Genomic DNA, 25249 nt, shown 5'->3' with positions numbered 1-25249 from the left:
TACTCACTTGTATTTGCATTGGCATTGCTTACAGAGTATATGGCACAAAAGTAGTCCCTTAATAAATCTCATTCATCCATTCAATTCTACTTCTAAAATAACTATTCTTTCTTGTCATCAGAAAAGCTGAAAAATCCTTGCAGAACATTTCCCTGTCCTTAGCCTAGTATTCTGCAGCAAATTTCAAAGTACAGTGCTTCACAAAAAACTTTCCTACTGCTACCATCCACAATCTTCAGAGAGAGTTCCCTTTGGTAATATTTCCTCTAAGAGTAATGACTCTCAAATGAGAAAGGCCATACAGAAGGATAATCAATGGTTATGACCAACTGCAAACTACTGGGAGACTGCATGAATGACCTACTTTCAGAGCATGGGAATATAGATTTTATAGACTTCTTTCCCTTGCAAAATAACCCATTCTTATTTGGGGAGACAAGCTAGAAATAAGACTATATAATGGTGTATGCTGAGAAAAGGGAGTGTAGACAATAACTATATAAATATGTATGCATATATTACATATATTGGACTACTTGCCATCTAGGGGAGGGCATGGGGGAAGAGGGGAAAATTGGAACACAGGGTTTTGCAAGGGCCAATGTTGAAGAATTGTCTATGAGTATGTTTTGAAAAGTAAAAAGCTTTAATTAAAAAAAAAAGAAAAAGCTTTAATAAAAAAAATAAAAAAAAAAAATAAAATTGTTTCAGGAAAAAAAAAAAAGGGAGTGTAGAGACTACTTCATGGGGCCCATAATATGTAACTGAGCTTACCAAGTGATGTATGCTCTGCTCAGTGGACACCTAACTCACTCTATTTCTTTTAGCCAAAAGACTCAAGGTCACACACACTTTGACACCTCTTTAGGATAGGAGAAATATAGGGAACATATGTAGTGCACAAGAGGCTTGTAGATTCCATTCTTGGTATTAATGCCCTTTATGGGGTACAAAGATACATTGTATAGGGCTTAGCCCTTGGTTGGCTAGACTTGGATACTTGGGCTCTTAACTCTTTGTTCTTCAGGCTGCTAAGCAGAGTGTACTAGAGTTATATCTGATGGACAACAAATAGTTGGATCATTCTGTTTTGGGGCAGTTTTATCCCTTTTCTCCTTAGTGAGTCTATTGTCTTTTATCCTAGAGAAGGAAATGAATTGAAATTAAGAACTGATGATCAAAAGTCAAGTGTAAAGAGAGAAGGCAACTAGAATAATAGTGGTTATACAGACCAAGAGAATTTGATGGCCTCATTTCTGCTTTATTTTAGTGCCATTGTCTCTCTCCCCACCACTTTTAGCTCCCCTCCTCACTCCAAAACTGGCTGAAGTCTATTGTCATTCAGGGAAGCCATCCCCAGACTTAACTACCTTTATTATTTCTCTATTAACCTCAATAATTTGTTTCAACTAATGTTTATTAAGCAGTGTTCTAGACCCTGGGGATAAATACAAAGACAAATATTAAATAACATTTGATCTCAGGACCTTAAATTCTTGAACATAGATAACTATACGCATATATACATATACATATATACACAAACACAAAATACAATATTTACTGGGGAGATGGAGAGAGAAGCATTAACTGGAAGAATCAAGAAAGCTTTGGATTTCAACAGTCAGATCAGAAAGAACATTTCAAGTCTGAGGGACAGGTCATGTAAAGACATGGAGGCAGGACATGGGATGGTATGCACAAAGAACATCAAACAGAACAATTTGGTTGGAACATAGAATTCAGAAATGAGAATAATTTATAATCAGGATGGGAAGTTAAGTTGGAGACATTATGGAGGACTCTTAATGCCAAATACAAGAATATTTATTTTATATTAGAGGCAATAGGAAGTAATTAAAGCTTCTCAAATAAAAGAATGGCACAGTTAGCCCAATGTTTTAAAAACTTTAATCTGAGAATAGGCCAACCAATCTCTTCCAAAATTCCCCTCGAATAACTTTAAAATAAATTAAAAGAAAGAAGGGGAAATGATTTTGTAAAACTAATCAACAGTGATCACGTCTAACAACCATATTGCCTTACCTCTTCAGTGAATAGGAGTATTTTTTTTTTTTATATTATAGCTTTTTATTTACAAGCAATTTTTCAGCATTGACAGTTGCAAAACATTTTGTTCCAACTTTTCTCTTCCTTCCCCCCACCTTTTCTCCCAGATGGCAGGTTAACCAATACATGTTAAATATGTTGAAGTATAAGTTAAATACAATATATGTATACATGTCCATATAGTTATTTTGCTGTACAAAAAGAATCAGACTTTGAAATAATGTACAATTAGCCTGTGAAGGAAATCAAAAATGCAGGCGGACAAAAATAGAGGGATTGGGAATTCTATGTGGTGGTTCATAGTCATCTCCCAGAGTTCTTTCGCTGGGTGTAGCTGGTTCAGTTCATTATTGCTTTATTGGAACTGATTTGGTTCATCTCATTATTGAAGAGGGCCACATCCATCAGAATTGATCATCATATAGTATTGTTGCTGAAGTACATAATGATCTCCTGCTCCGGCTCATTTCACTCAGCATCAGTTCATGTAAGTCTCTCCAGGCCTTTCTGAAATCATCCTGTTGGTCATTTCTTACCAAGCAATAATATTCCATAATATTCATATACCACAATTTATTCAGCCATTCTCCAATTGATGGGCGTCTACTCAGTTTCCAGTTTCTGGCCACTACAAACAGGGCTGCCACAAACATTCGTGCACATACAGGTCCCTTTCCCTTCTTTAGTATCTCTTTGGGGTATAAGCCCAGTAGTAACACTGTTGGATCAAAGGGTATGCACAGTTTGATAACTTTTTGAGCATAGTTCCAAATTGTTCTCCAGAATGGCTGGATGTATTCACAATTCCACCAACAATGTATCAGTGTCCCAGTTTTCCCACATCCCCTCCAACATCTGCATTATCTTTCCCTGTCATTCTAGTCAATCTGACAGGTGTGTAGTGGTATCTCAGAGTTGTCTTAATTTGCATGAAGAGACATATTCTTAACCCTTCTTGCATAAAGACTTCTTGTCCTCTGCCATTTATAGGAGTTGTTTGCCTAGGAGAGTGGATAGTAAAGGGAACATTCTATGGCCTGGGGTGAGCTGGGGGGCAAATCACTTAAAGGTAACTGAGGGAGACTATGAGTGGTTTTCTCTAATTGTCCATCATAGGCATTTTCTTTCATTTCTCTTTTTCTCATTCCCTTTCTTCCCTTCTCTTTATTTTTCTAGTTCTTTTCTCTTAATCCTTATTTTAGAGCAGGGAAAACATTAGATTAGTAATCAGAAGCTTTGAATTTGAATTCTATCTCTGACAATTACCATCTATATGTCCAGTGGTAATTATTTTAACCTTTTCCAGTCTATTTTCTCAACTATAAAATGAAGATAATAACTTTAATACCAACCTCACAGAATTATTATAAAGGAAGTACTTTCATAAATTCTTAAAGTGGTATATATATATATATATATATATATATATATATATATATATATATATATATATATATCAGTTAGCTCTTTCTCTTTTATTTCTTTTGACAAAAATATATTCAAAGTCTACTATGTGTTAGGAGGCTGGGGTAAAGGCGGGGAAGGAAAAATGACACAAATACTGGAGAAACTTAAATCTTAGTCCTGACAGTTACTGCACATCCTTATTTTAAGTATAGTGATGTTTTAATTTATCACTGATCTCAATTTTATAATATTCTTTAAGGAAATGAATAAACTAAGCCACATTGGGCCTATTTTTTTTTTTTAATTAAAGCTTTTTATGTTTCAAAGCATATTCATGGGCAATTCTTCAACATTAGCCCTTGCAAAACCCTGTGTTCCAATTTTCCTCCCCTTCCCCCATACCCTCCCTTAGATGGCAAGTAGTCCAATATATGTTGAACATGGTAGAAATATATGTTAAATCCAATATATGTATACATATTTATACAATTATCATGCCGCACAAGAAAAAAAGAGAAGCAAAATAAAATGCAAGCAAACAACAACTAAAAGAGTGAAAATGCTATGTTGTGAACTACACTCAGTTCTCACAGTCCTCTCTCTGGGTGTAGAGGGCTCTCTTCGTCACTCAACAATTGGAACTAGTTTGAATTGTCTTATTGCTGAAGAGAGCCATGTCCATCAGAAATGATCATCTTATAATCTTGTTGCATTGGGCCTATTGTTATGCAAGTACTTTGATATTGTCAGTAAAAGTCAGGAGTTGAACCTAAAAGGTTCCCCTCATATCAATGAAGGAAATTCTATGGGATCATTCAGACACTCAGCTCTGTTTTAATAGGTTCTAAGGGAACCATGACAATGCCCTCTTAAAGGTTTCTCTTTAACTCCCACAGCCTGTTTTCTCATTTCAGAAGAATTTAGAGAGACTATATATTTAATCACCGAACTCAATCACAGTTGGACAGTGGCAGAATTCTTTGCCCACTTTGAAAATTTATTCTCATCTTATTCCCAAACTACTGTAGATAGGTGTTAGAATCTCCCAGAGAGGTGGAATCCAAGTAAAGAAATTCACTGACTACTTCAGACAATCTTTAGGAGATCAATTCTTGTTTGTTTTCTGTCACTGAGGAATATATCCATAAAAACAGTGTCAAATCTGTTGGAAAGAAGTCACATGGCCCTACTGCCAGCTTTTATCATTTGGCTTCAGGCTCCTACTAGGAAATCTGTTTTTAGGAGAAATTTTCTTGTTTTTTTTTTGTTTTGTTTTGTTTTGTTTTGTTTTTTACTGAAGCTATCCTGTACAAAGCAACTGTGCTACTACTGTAATTTAAATATTATTTCAGTTAGGCACATGGCTCTTTCAGGCTTTTTGAAAAAGTTCTTTCCTGGTGCCTATTATTTAAAATGGCTTTTTTTAAAAACTATGGTTCAGATATGGCAGAAACAAAAAATGGGATATTGAAAAGAAAAGATAAAGAAGAAAAAAAAAACTTTGGCTAAATTTTGTGTCTTGGAACTTCCCTGTTTTCTAGCTGAGTTTACCTTTCCATGCTATTTCTTGCATTACCATAGAGACTACTCTACTCATGCCACTGATACTGATGAAAGCAGTTAATACTTACTGTGATGGTGCTTTCCTTGTTCTGTTTCTTTCCTGGAGATGGAGATCCTGGGTTCTGGCAAGAAAGGAAAGAAGCATCATCAAAGCTGCTATTCATATTTGGCATTTTTTATATACTGCTTTTCAGAACAGGAACAAACGCCTAAGCCTGATGCCAAGGAAGCCCAATATGTTCAGTTTAACTCCTAAGTCACCATGCTAGGACAACGGAAGACAACAACATGCAGCTACCATCTTAGCTCACTGTGGCACAGATAGAATGCTACTTATTAAGGCAAATTTCCTCAAACTGGGTCCCTACCTACTCTTACAATCAGATTGTGCTTTGGATAGTTAACTCTTCAGCTACCCTTAACTACTCTGCTATATTCTCTGCTGCATAATACCAACAGAATTCACTGAGGATGAAAGTATCCTTTGCATTGTAAATGGTTTCTTACTCTGAAATATCCAGGTTTGGAAATCTGGAAAAATATTATGAGCAATATATTTCATAATTCAGATTTCTTTGCTGTCTCTGAATTTAATGGACCACAAGTATTATCAGCTAAGCTGTTTTCAGTTTTTGTCCAGTCTATTACTTCTTTCTTTTTTTTCCTTTTTCTAGGCAGGCAGTCATAGTCCCAGTTACTTTGAGTCCACATGTTTCCTAGGTGATTTCTGAGGTCCTTGTATTTTAAAGTTTGGATAAGAAAGAATGTTCAGGACAGAGCAAAATTTACTGGTAGCATAGACCAGAGTCAGAAACTCAGTACTGGGACTTTTAAAATCCAATCTATATTTTATGAAGTGACTGAATATAATCCCAAGGTTCCCAAAGTAGAACTTTTAATGAACATTTCAATAGTAAGAATGAGACAAAACATTGCACAATATTATATATTTATCTAATGATTTTAAAATCCAATCTATATTTTATGAAGTGACTGAATATAATCCCAAGGTTCCCAAAGTAGAACTTTTAATGAACATTTCAATAGTAAGAATGAGACAAAACATTGCACAATATTATATATTTATCTAATGATCTAAGGTTTCCATATTTTCTTTTTTCTTTTATTGGGTGGGCTAGAGGTAACAAGAAGAGAATTGTAGGTATTTTATAGACAAACTAGAGGTCAACAAATATTTGATAATGTAAATTGTATTATGCAAAAGTCATGACATATGAGGTGCAATAATAATAAACAAAATTAAATACACACATATATCCACACAACACATGTGTGTATGTGTGTATATATACACATACATCCATATATTCATGTTATTTGCACATATGTGAGTGTACATATCACTTTAAAGTATGCAAAGTTCTTTCTATATTTCACTGATCATCATAACAACCCTGGGAAGTAGTGCTATTATTATCCCCATTTTACAAATGAGGAAACTGAGGCTGACAGAGGGTAATGGACTTATTTAAGGTCATGCTGATAGCAAAATCAGACCTCAGATCTTTCTTGCTCTCAGTCTAACACTATAGTGACAATGATCCTTGATTCCCCAAAATGAAACAGTTTCTCCTTTCAAAGAGTTTACATTCTACTTGTGAGATACATGGTATAATTAATTAAATTTAAGATAATTTGAAGAACAATTAGGTGTACCAGGCAAAATTGACAATATGAGGAGGCCAGTGAATTTAGTCTTGAAGGAAGCATATTTTATGGTTAAAAGAAGCATGTTTTAAGCATAGAAGCCAACTTTGGGAAGCAGCTGGTAGGACAATTTGATTGTAATGTGAAATAACTCCAGAAAAATAGGTAATAGCTAGACTATGGAGGGTTTTAAATGTTCCATAGAGGGAAGTTTATATTCTATTTTAGAGGCAATAAGTATCTACTGAATACTTCTGAACAGAGTAGTTTTGAATCTTAGAAAGATCAATTTGACCACTGTTGAGGACTAGTCCATGATTGGACTATTTCAAAAGTCCATAATAAAAAAAAGGAGCAAGAGGGTGGTGGTGGGGTAAGAAGAACAGAACCAAAAGACAGGTTAAAAAAAATGAATAAGGCTTGGCAACTGATTTAATATAGTTGGGAAGGTGAGAGAGAGAGAGAAAAGATTCTAGATTGACTCAATACACAGGTTGTTAATCTGGAAGACTAGAGATGGTATCCTCATCAAAAACAGCAAAATTTGAAAGAGGAACATGTAAGAGAAAAAAATAACTGCGTTCTATAGATGTGTTGAGCTTGAGATACTGATTGAACTTCCAGGTATCATGACTAGCATGCAGCTGTTGATGCAGGATTAGGGTTGGACACATAAACCATTAGATAAATCATTTGCTTAGAGATAATATCTGAGTCAATGCAAATTGATGAGATCACTTGTGGAATAGTAATGCTTGTAAGTAAGAGATAGATTATGATCCAATAAAGAAAACTGACAAGCAGTATTCAAATAGGTAAGAGGAAACAGTGGCATGGAAGCCAAGGGAGAAGGGAATAGCTAGTAGTAAAGAGGGTAGTCGCTATTACTATAATTGCAGAGGGGGAAAATAAGATTGGGCCAGAGAAAAGATCATTGGGTTTTTCAGTAAGCAGAAAATAGCTTCAGCTGTGTGATGGGAATCAGAAAGTTGCTAGATTTATGTGCCTCACAGAGTCAATTTAAGATTTTTGAGTTCTTTTGGCTACAATTTGAACAATATAGCAGCCTAGTAAGAGAATACCTACTATAGTATTGGCCTGTAGTGCCTTTAGAGTGTTAGTTAGATGAGCTTAAAGGGGATTGTTATATTTAACATGTATGGGACTACCTGCCATCGAGGGAAGAAGGTAGGGGGGAGGAGGGGAAAAGTTGGAACAAAAGGTTTTGCAAAGGTCAGTGTTGAAAAATTATCCATGCATATGTCTTGTATATAAAAACTATAATAAAAAATAAAATTTTTAAAAAATAAAAAAAAAAAAGGGATTGTTAGCCAAATTAATAGTGCAACACTTTCCTAGTACCCTTTAAGGATTATTAGAAGTTGAAAGAGATTGTAAATGCTATGATGGTCTGGAAGGAAACAAACAAAAAGGGATTCTGCTTAGTAAGGATCAGAAAGGAAAAAGGTAACAAAGAAAAGTGGCTTCATGTGGTACTGATATTCCTGTATGGACCAATGACATAAAGGCCTGCAATCCAAGAGTTGAGAACTGCCTTGAATACATACGACTGATTCCTTGCCAAGGTTGTTATAAATATGCACCTACTCTCCCTTACAGATTTTGAATGAATTGGTTGGGAGAGTGTGACTAAGGTCTGTGTACAAATTTATCTTGCTTCTGGACAAGAGAGTAAGGCTAGTGATTTTGCACAGCCTTCCCTCACTTAAATCCAATTCACTTGCAAGTCATGACATATCCTTCTCAGTGTCATGGTCCTGTTTGACAATAAAGGACAAACAACAGCAATAACAACAGGATCAGTCCTGCCACTGACTCTTTCAACAGTCATCCTATATAGGCAGTTTTTGTTGTTGTTGTTTTTGTTGTTTAGTTATTTCTATCATGTCTGACTCTTTGTGACCCTTTTGGAATTTTCTTAGGAAAGATGATGGAATGGTTTGCCATTTTCTTTTCCGGCTTATTTTATAGATGAAAAAACTGAGGCAAACAAATGATTTGCCAAGAGACACATAGCTAATGTGTGTGAAGTTTGATTTAAACCCACACTCCAAACCTTACACTCTGTCTAGTGTGCCATCTGATTTCCCATTACTTCTTCCTGCTGTAGAACAACCTTCATGGATTGTGTGTGGAGGTGGGGGGAAAAATTAGGATCTCCACAGGTTAAGGCTAATATTCATATTTAAAGGGAAGGAGATCACACGCCCCCTACCACCAACTTCTTGGAAGATGTTTGTTTCATACCTGGCACCTGTGAGAGGACTATTTTTCAGGTATATTGCAGTGGAGATTCAGGTATAGGTTGGGCTGGGTAATGTTTGAATCTTCTTCCAGCTTTGTACTCCTCTGTTTCATGATAATTCAAAATCTATTACTCTACAAATATTTCTGAAGGTCCTCAGTAATTTTTCAGGTCACTAATAGTCTCAAAAGTTATCTGTGCTATTTATCCCTTGTCAACTTGGCATTTCAGTAAAAGCAAAAATTTAATGTCATCTGCAGATTTGCAGATTTTAGAATACACTCCATTTTCTTGGTCATTTATAAAATCATGCTAAATTAGATTAATCCCTAGGGGACTTCACTGTATATTTTATCTAGAGGAAGTCTCAAAAGCCATATAATATTTTATCATACCCCTAATTAAGGCAATAAACATAATTAGCAATTGCACTTGTAATTGGGAGGTGGGTTCAAATTCCTATTCTGTGCTTACTAGCTGTGTGATCAGTTTTCTTTTTTTTTTTCCAAGATATCTTTTTTTTTTTTTCTTTTTTCTTATTATAGCTTTTTATATACAAAACATATGCATGGGTAATTTTTCAACATTGACCCTTGCAAAAATTTCTGTTTCAACTTTTCCCCTCCTTCTCTCCACCCCCTCCCCTAGATGGCAGGTAGTCCCATATATGTTAAATATATTAAAGTGTAGTGTTCTCTTCTTTTCTAATATATGATGGTTCTCTGTAAGCAGGTTTCTTGGGGAGGTTTTCTGAAGGCAGCCTTAGTTTCAGTTCCAAGTAATAATCACCTCAAATGCAGCCAGGGATTAAAGTACAGTCTTTTATTGTCTCTTCCAAAATAGCCCCGTTAGTTTTCTTTGGTTCCGAGAGCTCTTGTTGCTAGTCCTTTGCTTCTGCCTCTGCCAGCCTCAGCCTCTCCTCTTCCCAATCCACAGTTCTGAATCTCCCGACTGAACTCTGGCTCTGAATCTCTTCAACTGACTTCTCACTCTGTCAATCTCCCGAACTGACTGACTCCACTGACCCAACTCCTTTTTATGCTCTTTTAGAGGTGTAAACTCCTCCTCTGAGAGAATGGGATTGTGGGAGGTGTAAACTTGTGAATCTCAAACTGAATCCTGAAATCTCCCAAATTTGTGAACTAATGTGTGAGCTAATGTGTGAACTCTCAAAAGTGTAAACATAAGCATTGTTTCTATCAATTCCAGTGACTTAACACCTTGTAAGGATTCTAACATTAAAGCATATGTTAAATTAAAGCATATTTATACAGTTATCTTTTTGTACAAGAAAGATCGGATTTAGAAAGAAGGTAAAAATATCCTGAGAAGAAAAAACAAAAATGCAAGCAAACAATAACAGAAAGAGTGGAAATGTTATGTTGTGGTCCATATTCATTTCCCAATGTTCTTTCTCTGCGTGTAGCTGGTTCTGTTCATTACAGATAAATTGGAAATGATTTGGATCCTCTCATTGTTGAAGAGAGCCGCGTCCATCAGAATTGGTGATCATTTTTCTTATGTGTTAAAATGGGTATAATAATATTTTACTACCTATCTCACCAAACGCAAAGTGCTCAGTAAAGCTTAAAAAGCAAACAGAAATGTCAACCGGTACAGTTATGCTTAAATGCATAACCACAAGACAGCTACTCTACAGTTACAATGATTTATGAAGCACTGACATTTTGACCACAGTGGCAGAGGGATGCTAAATTTAATTAGAGCTTATTGGGTTACCTAACAGATCTAGGCTTAGACAAAAAACAGTTTTCCTTGTTTTTTTACTCACTATACAACTACCTGTCCTTTGGTAATTTGTTAGGAAACGTACCACTTGCCCAACATGGTAACTCCTGTAAGAGTTAAAATGATAATCAAAATAGATAATTTTTTTCAAGTCTCAGATAAAATTCCATCTTCTACAGAAAACCTTCCCTGATTCCCTTTCATTTTCTTTTTGTTCATTTTCTTTTTATTGATGATCTCAATATCATCCTGTTATTATTATTATATATTTATCATATAATATAAATTTTTATTATATAAAAATATTATATTCTACATTTACATGTTGTCTATAGCATTGAATTTTGAAGTCCTTGAGTTCAGGGACTGTCTTTTACCTTTTTGGGGGAATATACCTAGTGCTTAGCATGGTGCCTGGTACATAGCAGACACCTGCAAAATGTTTATTGATTGATCAATTAATAAATGCATACTGAGTACCAGTATCAAATTCTATGCATCTCTATGGTGATGCAGTACTAGATCAAATCACACTCTCCATCATTTCCTTAAAAAAAAAAAAAAGAATCTGTGCCAAACATAATCTTTTAGACCTCTTCTAATGTCAAATTTATGATCCTAAATGAAACTAATAAAGAAAAGGCATCATGGAACAGTGGAAACAAGATTGGATTTGGAGTCAGGATATAGGATTAAAGTCTAGTTCTGCTATTAATTATTTTTTTCCACTTTAGCCAAGTCACTTAGCTTGTCTGGACCTCAATTTATTCATTTAGAAAACAAAGGGGCTAGATTAGGTGACCTTAAGTTACCTTACTTTTCCAAATTTGGGAACGTATAAAAATTAATCTTAAAAAGGAAAACAAATCACAAAAGTTTACTTGGGGGCATATGATAGTGCAGTGTCCTACACTGCAGTGATCTGCTCTTCCTGATGGTGATGGTAAGGATTTGTGGGCTGATCAGCAGGAGTCTCTGTTTTTATTTTAAAAAATAAAAACAAAAACAAACACTGGAAGACAGAGTGACTTTGATAAATCCTTACTTAATCAATTGGGACAACTGTCTGAATCCATCAGATTCTGCCCATATAATTCAAAGCTCCTACCACCCAAGGCCCAGACTTGAAACCCACATCCCTTACCTGGAAATCACCAATGGGTTTTCGGAGACTCATGTGGACAGGTTCTGACTGATGCACTGGGGTCCCTGATGAGTGGTAGCCGTTCACTGTGAGGGACAGAGACATTAGTCTCTAATTGTACAGCATAACAAGAGGGCACACCCTCCCCATATCCCAAACTCTAGAGAAAGATGCCAAGATCTTTAGAAAATGATCAGGACTATTGCCTAGGACCTCCACAGTGCTAAGCTCCACCTTCAATTGAAGGGATAATAGATCCTGGAATGGTTACCTGCCTCCATCCTGACCATCCTAGTACACCCAACTGAGTTGTAAAAGTGGTTTGCGAGTTTCCATTTTACCCTAAAGGAAGGAAAATGATATGTGCTTCCTTAGGAGTGAAAATACTTTGGACATTTATGGTTTTAGAGGTAATTTACTCAAAGACAACCAAGAGCAACACTTTTTTCAAAGTCTATTGAATGGTTCCTATAGATCAAGGGTTTTCTGCCCCCCACCCCAAAGGCTATGCGTTCATAGCCTATGCTTCACAGGAACCCTGCTCCAAAGTCTCAGCCTATTCCTGAACCTAGTTCTTTTAAACTATAGGTCCTGGTGACTTTTGTATAACTGGAATTACAGAATCCCAAAGTTGGAAGGGCTACAAAAGCATTTAATGCAACTAATACTTTCAATGACAAATAGGTATTTAACCTCAACTTGAGGACATCCAGTGAGAGGGAAATAACTTCCAAAGCATCCTACCCTACAGATGGACAACTCTAACTATTAAGAAGTTGTTTCTCTATCATAAAGACAATCTGTCTCTTTGCAACTTTTGCCCAGGGCTTTTTGTCCTGTATTCGGGAGTCAAGTGGAACAAATCTAATCTGTCTTCCAAAAATAATTGTATAACTATTATGTACATCTTGATTTCTTTTCTCCAGCTTAAGCACTCATACTCCTTTGACTAATCTTTGGTCATGGCAAATGATCATACAGGCTGCATTCCATTCTTTGTTCTTCAGTATATTACTAAAATCTGGCACTCAAAAAATGAATACAATATTCCTGATTTGGTCAAAAAACTATAACTATGACCTCTCTTGTGCTAGAAACTCTCTCCCAGATTTTTTCCAAATTGTTTATATCTCCTCTTTCAGGTATTTCTGAAGTTCTTTTTTTTTTTTTTTTTTTTTTGAGGGGTGGCGGGATGGGGAAACCAAGTCCATGAGTCTTTGTTATTGTTGTTTAGTCATTTTCAATTGTGTCCAATTTTTTGTGATCCCATTTGGGGTTTTCTTGGAAAAGATACTGGAATGGTTTGCCAATTCCTTCTCCAGCTCATTTTATAAATGAGGAAACTGAGGCAACCAGGGTAAAGTGACTTGCCCAGAGTCACCCAGCTAATAAGTTTCTGAGGCCAAATTCAAATTCAAGAAGTCTTTCTGATTCCAAGTCTGGTGCTGTATCTACTGCACCCCATTTATTTCACTAGAGATTTAATAGTTCCATGAATAAATCTGTTTTTCTATTTTATTTTGTATAAGGAAATGTTTGGGTCTTTTGATTTTTGTTATGTTCAGAATTTTAAAAGTTAAAAAACAAACAACCAATGTATTCTCTTCTATTACATTTTATATTTTTTAGTTAAATTTAAAAACATTTAAGCCAATGTTTTAGCCAGTAGCAACTTGGGGAGATCATATTGTCCATCATAATAGTTATTATTTGTAGCTTTTTTCATATCAATGAATCTGATTTGTATGCTATTTTCCCAAGTCACTGATAAGATGAAAAATAGTAAATAAAGAATGGTGGTGACCTTGTAAATGTTTAACCAATGACTCTTGAGGGAGAAAATGTGCACATGAAAACTTTTAAGTTTAATTTGCCTTATTAACATTTTCTCAATTCTAAACAATCAACAAAACTACAAATCAAGCCCTCATTTGTAGCATTTGCCAACTTCCAAGGAACAAATGCTCACCCTGAAAATTTCACAATTGGTTCCAGCTTTTGTTGGCTCCAGCACAACCCCAATAATGGACTGAACACAGCTTTTTGGGGCTTTCCATCAGAAATGCCTTTTCATGGAGCCAGTGAGGCAGTGATGACACTTATTTTAGTCCAACAGCTCAATCACTTCTGAATCTTTTCCTTGCCAAGATATCCACAAAAAAATAGACTCAGTCAAATGCTTTGCTAAATCTCAATTAACTATATCAATAACATCCCCGCACCCCTTCAGCCCTCTTATTTAATCATCTAACAATCCTTTCAGGAGAGGAAATGAGGATAGTCTGGCATGAATTATTAATTATTATGCCAACCTGCTGTTTGTGATCACTCTTTCCTTTCCAAGATGTACACTAGGTAGGCTATTCTTTAATGATATCTTTTGAACCAGAAGTTAAGATATTTTGTGTTAGGACCCCTCTTAAGCATTCTTGTGAAACCTATCAACCTCTTTCCAGAGTATTGGTTTTAATTATAGAGTATAACATATACAAGATTATAAAATAAACCAATTATACTGAAATATAATTATTAAATTTCATTTCATTAAAAATTTCATTCAAATAGATTTAAATTTTTTTTCAATCCCTTAATTCATGTAGAATTTTTCCAGAAATTTTGTCATTCATTCACTAGTTTATAGAATCTATAATTTGAAAACCAAGATAGCATTTGTTTTTCTTTCATTTGGCACCTTTCCAACTTCTAATGGTCTTTTAATTGTGGCTGAAAATAGTGCAGCAATCAAATCTTCCAGTAACTTTTAGTACAAAAAGTTATAACTCATTTGGGCATAGTAATCTAAACTCATTAAGAACAACTAGCTTCCCTTTTACTAGGCTCCTACTAATCCATTATTGTTTTGTCCTCTCCATTTCAAAGATTTGAGGGCACAAAGATATAATATCTTAACCTCAAAGAGTTTACAATGTATTAGGGGACAGGGGTGGAGAACAAAAATAAACAAACAAATTTAACAAAGAGAAAAGATTCCCAAATGCCATAAAAATCTGTGTTAGAAAACATTTTTGCCAGGGGTGTCTGAGTAGACTTTGTGAGTATGTGTGGAGGGGGAGCACAGATTTGAATTAGGCCCTGAAAAAGGATGGGAAACTCTGGCATTATCATTCTTGTTATTATAATTATTCTTATTAGCAGAGAGGAAGGGAGATGCTAGGATGATAAAAAGGAACATTATTCCAGGCATGAGAAATGATGTCCAAATACTTGGAGACAATAAAGAGAATGAGAAAAATGAATGGAAAGGCATCTGGTTAGGGTGTAATATGAAATAAGAAAAAGGAATAATATCTGATAAGTCTAGATAGATAGTTTAGAGACAGATTGTATGTGAGGGAGATTTGGGAGACCTTATATACTAGTCAGAAGCCTCTACTTTTTTCTCAGGCAACAGAAAGTTACTATGAGTTTTTAAATGGTTAAGAGTCACAATCTGTGGAGAATGAATTGAAAGAGGATAAACTGAAAGCAAGGACAATCACTCATTCAGTCACTTACAAGGTTATGACAGTACAGAAAATAAGAGAGTACTTCAAGTATTGCTTGCCACTCACATAGAGGACTATATCAGAGAGTTGCTGTGAAGGTGAAAAAGAGTTGGCAATTAAATTGTTAACTTTGTTTAGTTATTAGCTTTCCTGGCTTAGTATGCTGTGCACACTGAAACTGCTGTACTCTTCCCAGCTTAGATATTAAATTTAATTTGGTTTTCTTCTGGAAGTTACACTTTAGGAAAAAAAAATACATTGGTAAAATAGAGAGCACCCAGAAAGGTCATAGATTTAGAGTCAAAGACTAGTTAGTCCCATCTCTCATTTTCCAGATGAGACCCAGAGGTCACATAATTCATGAATAAAGATGGGTCCTATGACTCCAAACCCATCTTTTTTATTGTATAGGCACCCCAGTATACAGGCTGCTAGATAATTAAGATTATGTCATAAGCAGATCAGTCAGAGGAGCTGTGAATGTTTAGCCTACATAAAACTTGGCAGAAGGAGAGAAGGCACAATAGTGGTTTTTAATTATGTGAAAAGCTATCATATTGAAGAGTTCAAACTTTTCATTTGATCCCTGAGGCCAGAACCAGAAGCAATGGGAAGAAATTTCAAAGAAGCATATTTAGACTTGTTGTCAGACAAATTTCCTAACAATCAGTAGTATCCAAAAGGGGAACCAACCTGCTCTCAGGAGATAAACAGAACTCTCACTACAGGTCATAAGCAAAATTTGAATGACCACTTGTTGGACATATTATTGAGGAGATTCTTGTTTCAGTGTTACATGAACTAGTTGCTTCTGAGTCCCATCTTCCAAGTCTAAGATTCTGTTGGATGCTGATGAGTTAACTATCTTTATCTCTGGGCTTCCAGGAACTCAGCAGTTCACTTCCTGAAAAGCACTATTTTACTCCTTTTTTTTTTTTTTTTTAAAGAAAATCAAGGTACATGACTTGCCTAGGATCATACAGTTAATAAGTGTTAAGTATCTGAAATCACATTTGAACTCAGATCCTCTTGATTTCAAAGCCTTTACTCCATCTACTCCATCAATATTTGATCCCTTAAACTATTTATTTATTACGCCTCATTATAGGTCTGATTTCTTGCCATAACCTTGATAATTATTATTTTTCAAAGCATCATAGGCCATATGGACATTTAAGAAGAGGAAACCTTAGGAAGGTTGTAACTAGTGAGAGAGTACAGAAGTATAAGCAGAAAGGTAGGATTTGAACCCAAATCCTTCAATTTTATTGAATAAGTAGTTACTTGTCTTTTTTTTTTTTTTTTTTTTTTTAAGGCAACTAGATTAAGTGAATTACAAATTCTTTCTCCATCTCATTTTGCAAATGAGGAAATTTGAAGCAATCAGGGTTAAGTGACTTGTTCAGGACCACATGGCTGGTAAGTATATGAAGCTGAGTTTAACTCCTGGTTCTAGTGCTAGTACTCTATCTCCCCTATCTAGCTTCCTCTCACTGACAGACTTTGATTGTTTCTTAATATTAGCCCTGAATCTCACTGACTAATGGGATTTGTCACCTCTTTTCTTTTTGGGGGCATATGAGAAGCAGATGGGGGAGGAATAGACCTCTGATTTTACTGGTAGAGAGATCCCAGTGAAGACACTCTCTTGTCAGCAGTTAAAATAGTGAATAAGATACGGGATTTGGAATTAATAAAACTGAGTTCAAATGTGGTCTGGGACACTCTCCAGTTCGGTATCCCTGGAGAAGCCACCTATTTCTAGCTTATTTTCCTCATTTGTAAGGAAGATTATGTGATTATGTAAATTTTGTCATTGAAGCTTCACAATATATCTTAGGATTTATAAGCTAGGACCAAGTCTTAAACCTAAACCACTCAGGCTCTCATTGACTAGCCCAACAATAGGTACCAGGCCAAGATCCCACTTGGTCATTATTTGGTCTGATTTGCTCAAAGTGAAAATGATAGCAATTATTTCTCTTTTAGCCAAAAACTATTAGCATCCTCCCTTCTCAGATGGATTTTTCTTAAACTAAATAAAAAAAGCCATTCTCTGACTCATTTGTTACCCAGCCTTGATCACTTAAAAAGGCCAATCAGAATCATCTCCAGTTGTCCTGCTTTATATTTTGCCACTGGACCCAGAAGGCTTGAGAGAAGAAAGTGAGACTGGTGACTTGGTACAGCCCTCCATCACTTAAATCTCATTAACTTGCATGTCATGGCATTACCTCTCTGATGTCATTGTCCTTTCTGAAAATGAAGGACAAAAAACTGCACCATCTAGCTGCCCAGGTACTTACAATTGCAGGTGCCTAAGGCTCTGGTCTAACTCTGGCTTCCCTTGGAGAGTGATACTCTCCAGGGTAACATGCTGTCGCCTATGCACATCACAAGAAATACTACAAAGAGAAAATAATTTTCTGTTCAACCCTTTGTCACAGTGTAATAGCACTCACTGCATTGATACCTATTCTATTCTTTCTGTATCAAAATCTAATAAACATTCATGAAAATTAGCAGGAAAGATTTTTGATGCACCAGATTAAATCAGTTTTCACTTAGAAGAATCCTGAATGAACATTTTTTGCTCCCTAATGGGAAAATCTGACCCATTTTTCTAGAGCCATTGGAAAATGGGGTTTGGGGATTTGGGAAAGAAATCAGGGATCATTTACAAGTTTAAAAAAAGTAACTTAATTTAAAGTTGGCAGAGAAAGAGTAATCAGAGAGAAAAGCAAAAAGCTCAATTCACTTATTTCTCAGTTAGAGATGAGTTGTACAAAAATTTGTTCAACAAATACACCAATTTTTTAAAAAAGGCTGTGTCCACATTGTCATTAAGGGAGCCAAAAAAAGAAAGCAGACCTTACAGCCTTTCATCATTCTGCACCTATCAAAACAATTGCTTATCTCCAGAACCCTCTCTCACACATAAACACCAAAATTATTTGCTGAAAACTTACATTTGTATAATATCTTAGTTTTGGAAAAAAGGAAGAAAAAATAAAATTCTGAAGAAAAAACCCAAGCAAAGAAAAATAATAATCAATATTGGTGAGGCCTCTACAACATGTTTTACCCTTTGGTCTTTATAACAACCTGTCAGGAAGGTTCTATTATTATTTTACAAGATTAAGATTCTAAGTTAAAACTGGAAATGTTCTCAGAGAAAATCAAATCCATTTTGCAAATGAGAAGAGATACTCAAAAGTTAAGTTAACGTAACTACTAAATGCTTGAGGTAACATCTGAACTCAGATCTGCCTCTCCGCCTCTAGGAAGTAAGGAATTGTACCTTACAGGTGAGGTGCTTTCAGATAGAAACAGAATCCATGCAGTTGATTTTAAAGATGAGGTGGGGATTCCAGATAGACACCTAAGTAAAGAGAAGAAATCCAGGGCAAAGAAAAATGGAGGTAAAGGACAAAAACACTGAATGGAAAGGTGCTATAAACATTTTTGCACATATGGTTCCTTTTCCCTTCTTTGTAATTTCCTTGGCATACCCAGTAGTGGCTCTGCTGGGTCAAAGATATGCATTGTTTGATGGCCCTTAGGTATAATTCCAGATTGCTCTCCAGAATAGTTGAATCATTTCACAACTCCATATCCCCTTCACTTTAACCTTTCTCTGGGACCACAGCCTTGTCCCTCTTTACCATCTTTACTTCCCCTAACTTTAGTAATGTGATATCTCTGGAGCTCTAGTTTTCTCATTATTCCACTCTTTTATTCAAAGTTCATCCAGTTAATAACTGCATTAAAAAGAATGGGAAATGGGAAAGAGGATATAAAACTCTCTCTATTCTAAGGTGGGGGCAATGTTTCATTTTCCACACGTGTTTAGCCTGGAATAATTTTATCTACCTTTCTTCCCAGGTATCAGAGTTTGCTTTTAAGCCCAATCATCAGATTCCAAAAACATCCTCACCCCTAAACAGTAGGACTTTATTATTCTCCACAGTGAAACTCCTCATTCTTTTTCATTTCTAGGGGCTCTTTTTTGCCTCTTTAATTGCATTTATTGTACACTTAATTATTTTCTGAGCACCAAATCCATCCCAAGAATTGCTGCCACCACCAATATCCCCACTTTCCCTGGCTAAACTATGAAAAGCATTTACTGAGAATGTAAACTTGAGTAATCTACCTAGCTCTGCTTTTCCTTTTAACAGAATGAATTATTAAAGGGAGGACCCAGGACAAGATGAAACAAGATGGCAAGATGTAGGGGTGAGGATGTTTTTGGAATCTGATGATTGGGCTTAAAAGCAAACTCTGATACCTAGGAATTGTATGGTAAGATTAGGCTTATATTTTTAAAATGTCAAAGAAAGAGGAAAGGCATTCAAATGTGGGAAAAAAAAAAACATTTATAGAAACTCTTTTTCATGATAGCCAAAAATGTGGGATGAAATGGGGTATTCTATTGAAGCAGGTCTAAAACTGTAGTTTATGAATGCAATGTACATTATTGTCATAAAAATTTGATGAAATAAAGGAACAATTTCAGACAACTTGACAGACAATTGTGAATTAATGCACAGGGAAATGAGTAGAACAAGAAGTGTAATGTACACAATAACATTAGAGAGAAAAACAACTTTGAAAAATTTGAGAACTTTGATCAATGACAGGCCACATGTCCAAAGGAAAAAAAAAAAAGAGGAAATACACCATTCAACTCTTGAAAAAAATTTCAGTGAGTTGCATCCAAATCTTGCTCTAGGTACTAGACAAAACTCTATAATCCTGGACAAATTATTAACTTTTCTCCACTATAAAATAGGTACAATAATAAGACCCACATCACAGAATAGATCAAATTAGTTAATACTGTGCAAAGTGCTTTGCAAAGATTAAGGTGCTAAATAAATGCTAGCTATTATTATTACATAATAGATAACATTATTTGTATTACCAACTCACAAGTTATTGTAAGGAAAAGGATTTGTAATTCTTAATGAACTATGTAAGTAATAACACTATATTACTGTTTCAACTAGACACACAATTGAATTTGAGGATTTTTAAAGATGCAATAAAGGTATGCTCATAAATATATCTAATTTGAAAAAACTCAGCCATGATCAGAGGTTCCCCACCTTTGTACTTGGACCTTGAATGTTTAGCACTCAGCTTAATCTTATTTCTCTTTTCCTTCTCCTAGAATCACTGTTAAGTTTTTCCATAGTGGAGGTCTGCCTGGAAGTGGGCCTCAGGTAGTGTCAGGAGATGGAAGTGTTCTTAATATCTATCAGCCAATCAACAGTCAATAATTATTTATTAAACCTCGATTATCTTTTAAGAATTGCATACACGAAGCCCTCAAGAACTTCTACCACAATCTCTCATCTACATAGATAGGTATATCCAAAAAGAGTATTCATACAGCTTAATTGAAAAATCTTTATACAGTATATTACAGAGAGGGGATGGAAAGGAGTATGGGAAGTAGGAGAATGGGCGTCTACTGGCTGTTAGATTAAACTAGGTGACATGTCTGTGCTGGAGGTTCTGGTTGAAGAGAAGGGAGGAGACAGCTTTCATCTTCTCTCCTCTGAAAACAGTAATAGGCATTCCCTAAGAAGAGAATTAATGTATAGAATTCTCTATTTGGGGCTCATCAATGAGTACAAAATGTTTCCTGAAGCTAAAGAAGACAGAATGTTTCACTATCATATTCATACATAAATAACAATCCTATCTCTCCTTTACTCCCTGCCCCTTTTCCCTCTTACTTCATTACAAAAACACCTGAGAACTGACACGAGATTCCAACACATCTCTATAGTGTAGACATAAACACTCCTACCTGTCCAAGTAGTGCTGGAGACAAAATTGTCTTTAGTGTCTGTGAGGACATTGGAGGTTCTCTCTTTTTAGTCTCCTCTTGACATCTGAGGCTTAAAGCTTTTTCCTATGACAAAACGCTAGGAAATGTAGCAACTTTTTCATTTCCCAAACCTCTGTTCAGTCACCAATATTTTCCACAGGAACAATGAAAACTACTTTATTGCAAGCATGAAAATTTATCAGGGTACAAATTATGTACAAGGAACAAAAAGTACAAATTTAAGTTTCACTCAGCTCAAAGAGTAGTTTACCTTAGAGATCTTTCTGTACTGGATGCCTCAGTCCAGTTACTCAAGTCCAGCCTGTTCCTGGCTCATGTTTCTTCCTTTCTATCTGAAGTTTGTACAGACAGTCCCTAAATCAAAAGTGGGGTTTTCTCCCAAAGTTTGTAGGGGAGTTATAGGGGGCATGGAATATTTTTCACATATAAATAATATTATAAATGAGGATCAAGTTATTAGATCAGACCTTAAGTCATTTTTACTCACAATATACCAATATCTGTAACAGATGGTATGGAATAGATAAGTTCAGATTTCTCTAGTATTTGATACTTTATAATCTAATTAGATACATAGTTCAAGTATTATTTACTTGTTTCACAGAAAAGGAGAGAAAGCTAATGATTTAGAAAGTCCAAGGAAATAAACATCAGAATTAGACTTCATAGTCTGATCTGAATCCAAGTATTTCTTATCCTTCCATAATACCATGTTGTCTACTTTGTGTATATATGTGTGTATATATGAGATACAACATTTCAAATATATATATATGCATCTATATATGATATATGTGTGTATATATGAGATAAAGTATTTCAAATATATCTTAGTTTAAGTTGTAGCCAAGACATTTTTTAACTATGTAATCATTTCTAAATCCATGCCTTCATCCCTTAGCTGTGAAATGAGATTATTGAATTATATATCTGATAGAGTTGTTATGAAGAAAGCTATTGATGATCCTAAAAGTATCATATAAATGTAAATTTTCATTATTATTACACCTAAGTACTTCTTATATAATATAGTTTCATTCTGAATTCCAACTTAGGTCCTGAGGAATATAATCATTTTACCAGCTACATGGTGCAGTACATAAGAGTGCTGGGGCTGGAGTCAGGAAGACTTGAAGTCAAATGCAGCCTCACTCACTACACTATCTATTCTCCTAGACAAGTAATTTAACTTGTCTGTCTCAGTTTTTTCAAATGAAAAATGAGAATAATAATAGCACCTATTTTTGAGGGTTGTTGTGAGGATTAAAGGAGATAATATTTATAAAGTTTTTTGCACAAAGCCTAACACATAGTAGGCACTTAATAAACACTTCTTCCTTTCTTCCTACCTTCCTTCACTCCTTTCTTCTATCTTTTGTTCTTTCCCTTTTCTACAAACACTTAATACACAAATTAAGTCACTTAAATATAAGATTTTATATTTGTGTACTTATTGTATACTTTTCTATTCTCAAGGACCAAATCATTAGTTCATCTCATAGTTTCTAGCCTCTTCAACAGTTTTTTAAGGTCTTATGCGATATAGTCTGTAAGTTGGGAAGAAGCTAGGTAGAATAGTGGATAAAGTACTAGACTTAAAATGATGAAGAACTTAGTACAGATTTAGGATATGACAAATCATTTAAACTCTATCCACTGTAAGTTCCACATTTGTTAAATGGGGGAAATAATAGCACCTTCCTCCTAGCATTGTTGTGAGTATAAAATGAGATAATACTTGTAAAAACATTGCATAAATTTTAAAATACCATATAAATTTTAGTTATCATCAATTTTGCTTTCCTTAAAGACAAAGTAGAGCATTCATACTGAGCTTCTCTGATCTGAAAAAGAAAAAAACTCCTACACAAGCTTGAGATATAGTCTTATCCAAATTCTCTAGTTTCTGAAAGATAAGCCTCTCCTTATCCATTATTTATTGTTAATTCATTCTTTTTTCCTTAGTTCAAACACTAGAGGTCACTTGTTATGCCTCAGTTTCTCTGAATTGTTCTCCCTCAGTTTCCCTGGTGGAAACCTCCCTTCCTGGACATTAGAACTGAGATAATTAGGGCTGGGAGCCCTGACCACTGGCATTCCAAAGAGTCATAAAACTCCAGATGGCTTATCTCAGATGTTTGGGTATCTTTGGCCTCAGATTTAGTGTCTCCTAGCTTCTTCCCAACTTATCAGAATTTATGATCCTTCCTTATCCCCAGCCTATCAGAACTGAAATTATGGTCCTTTCCTGGAACTTCTTGCTCACCAGTGCTCTACCCTCCACCACCCCCCCCTTGCCTTTGTTTCCCTAATTGCTGGAGCCCTTTAGAGTCTCTGGAATCCCTTGCTCATTGTTGGATGCTTTGAGACAAGAGTCCCATACACCTGGCTGGCTAAAATGGCTTAGCCAGTCAAATTCTCCCTCTAACAAAATATTTTTAAAAACTCCTCTAATCTCTATCTTGTCTCAGTTTTTCCAACATTACACAGTATGTAAGATTTATGTCTTGTAAAACAGATTTTAAAATGCTTCAAGAACACAGAAATTCTGCACTTGGAAATGTAGTTATAAAATCCATAAATGTCATATGATTATATCCCAATTATAAAATAGAAATTCTCTACCAATAAGATTAGGGATTGTTATTCTAAGCATTGCAAAAGGAAAGGCTACTTTTTCCAGAATAACTACAAGAGTTGTACCCCAACCTCATACCTAGAACAACTGACTGCAAGGAACTGCAAAGACAGGATAAACACAGGCATGGTTTTTTTTTTTTTTTTTTTTTTTTTTTTTTTGAGAAATAAGGTAAGACCATTCAGATAAAATATATATCAAAATAAAAAGATATGCTCATGAACTGGTACCTGTAACATGCCTTAGGGTAAGTGAGGGATTTGGATGTCGTGTCTGTTTTTCCTTAGAACTCCTGCCATCTCAAGTAATTAATATGATTTTAAAACACACACACACACACACACACACACACACACACACACACAAGCAAAAACAAAACAAAGTTTTGTATAACTTAGTTGTCCCTTTAGTTTTCATTTCTAGTGGTCCCCTTGAGTGATTTGAGGAAGGAATTGCAAAAGACCCTGCCTCACGGTTGGCAATAGTGCTGCATGTATAAGAAAATAGTCACACTTCTCTCTCTCTCTTTAAAAATCCTTCTATCTTCTCTTTCTTTTCCCTCTCCTGAGATTTTCCAAAAATATTTGTTTTATGGGTGAAAACTTATCCTCCACTACTAATCTCAAGTTAGCTTTGTCTCTTCTTTTGGTGGGAAGAAGTGCAATTTCTAGAATCTTTGTGAACAGTCTAAGCTTTACCAGAGAACTGTTAACATTAATACTTGTGCCTCTTATATGGATGTTTCTGCTTTTTAAAACACAAAACTCCTTAACTCTCCAAGATATCCAGAGACATTTTGTTTACCTAACAAAAATTATTTCTTAACACAGATAAACCTTGGGTTAGCCCATGCTGGACTCTGAGTGAAGAGAATTAGATTCCTTAGTAACTATATGGTATTTTCTGAGACTCACTTTCCCCATATGTAAAATGTACATAATACTTGTATTACTTAACAAAAAATGGAAGCTAAAAATATTATTGTATAGTCAAAGGTAAAACTGGAGTCTTTATTCAGATTTCCCAAATCCATAAATTAATCTTAATTCAGGGAAGGTAAAGATTCCAGTTTTACCTTTCTTGTATAGCTATAGTATTGATATAATGTTTTAGTGTTAGCATTCAATGTGCTTTCATTTGATGCCCATGACAACTGACAGATAGGTATCCCCTTCTACAGTTGAGAAAACTGAGGCAAAAAGAAAGCAGGTGACTTGTCTAATAAACGGCTAAAACTCTGGTCTTCCTTATTCCAGCTCCAACATTTTATGCACTGAATTACCTAGCTAATTCTCTTTAATGTCTCAAACATTAAATTCACAAATTAATCTATCAGCATTATTTAACTACATAATAACTTCTAATGGTGTTTTGC

At 35.2% G+C, this 25249-nt stretch overlaps 1 protein-coding gene across 6 annotated transcripts in view; it reads right to left on the bottom strand.

The window, feature by feature from the left end:
• GAS7 (growth arrest specific 7) overlaps window positions 1-25249 on the bottom strand; it is a 254090-nt gene that overhangs the window by 53416 nt on the left and 175425 nt on the right. For 5 of the 6 annotated variants that reach the window (XM_031965541.1, XM_023495718.2, XM_031965542.1 and 2 more), the window contains 2 exons: window positions 11868-11953; window positions 5109-5162 (listed from right to left, as the gene is read on the bottom strand). In XM_031965541.1, coding sequence (XP_031821401.1) covers window positions 5109-5162; window positions 11868-11953 — 140 coding nt within the window. The remainder of the gene's footprint in view (window positions 1-5108; window positions 5163-11867; window positions 11954-25249) is intronic. The other variant, XM_031965545.1, reaches the window with a different exon arrangement.

Source organism: Sarcophilus harrisii, chromosome 4 (assembly GCF_902635505.1).
Source record: "Sarcophilus harrisii chromosome 4, mSarHar1.11, whole genome shotgun sequence".
Lineage (NCBI taxonomy): Eukaryota > Metazoa > Chordata > Mammalia > Dasyuromorphia > Dasyuridae > Sarcophilus > Sarcophilus harrisii.
Note: the sequence above shows the minus strand (reverse complement) of the source record. Positions and strands in the feature narration are given on the sequence as shown.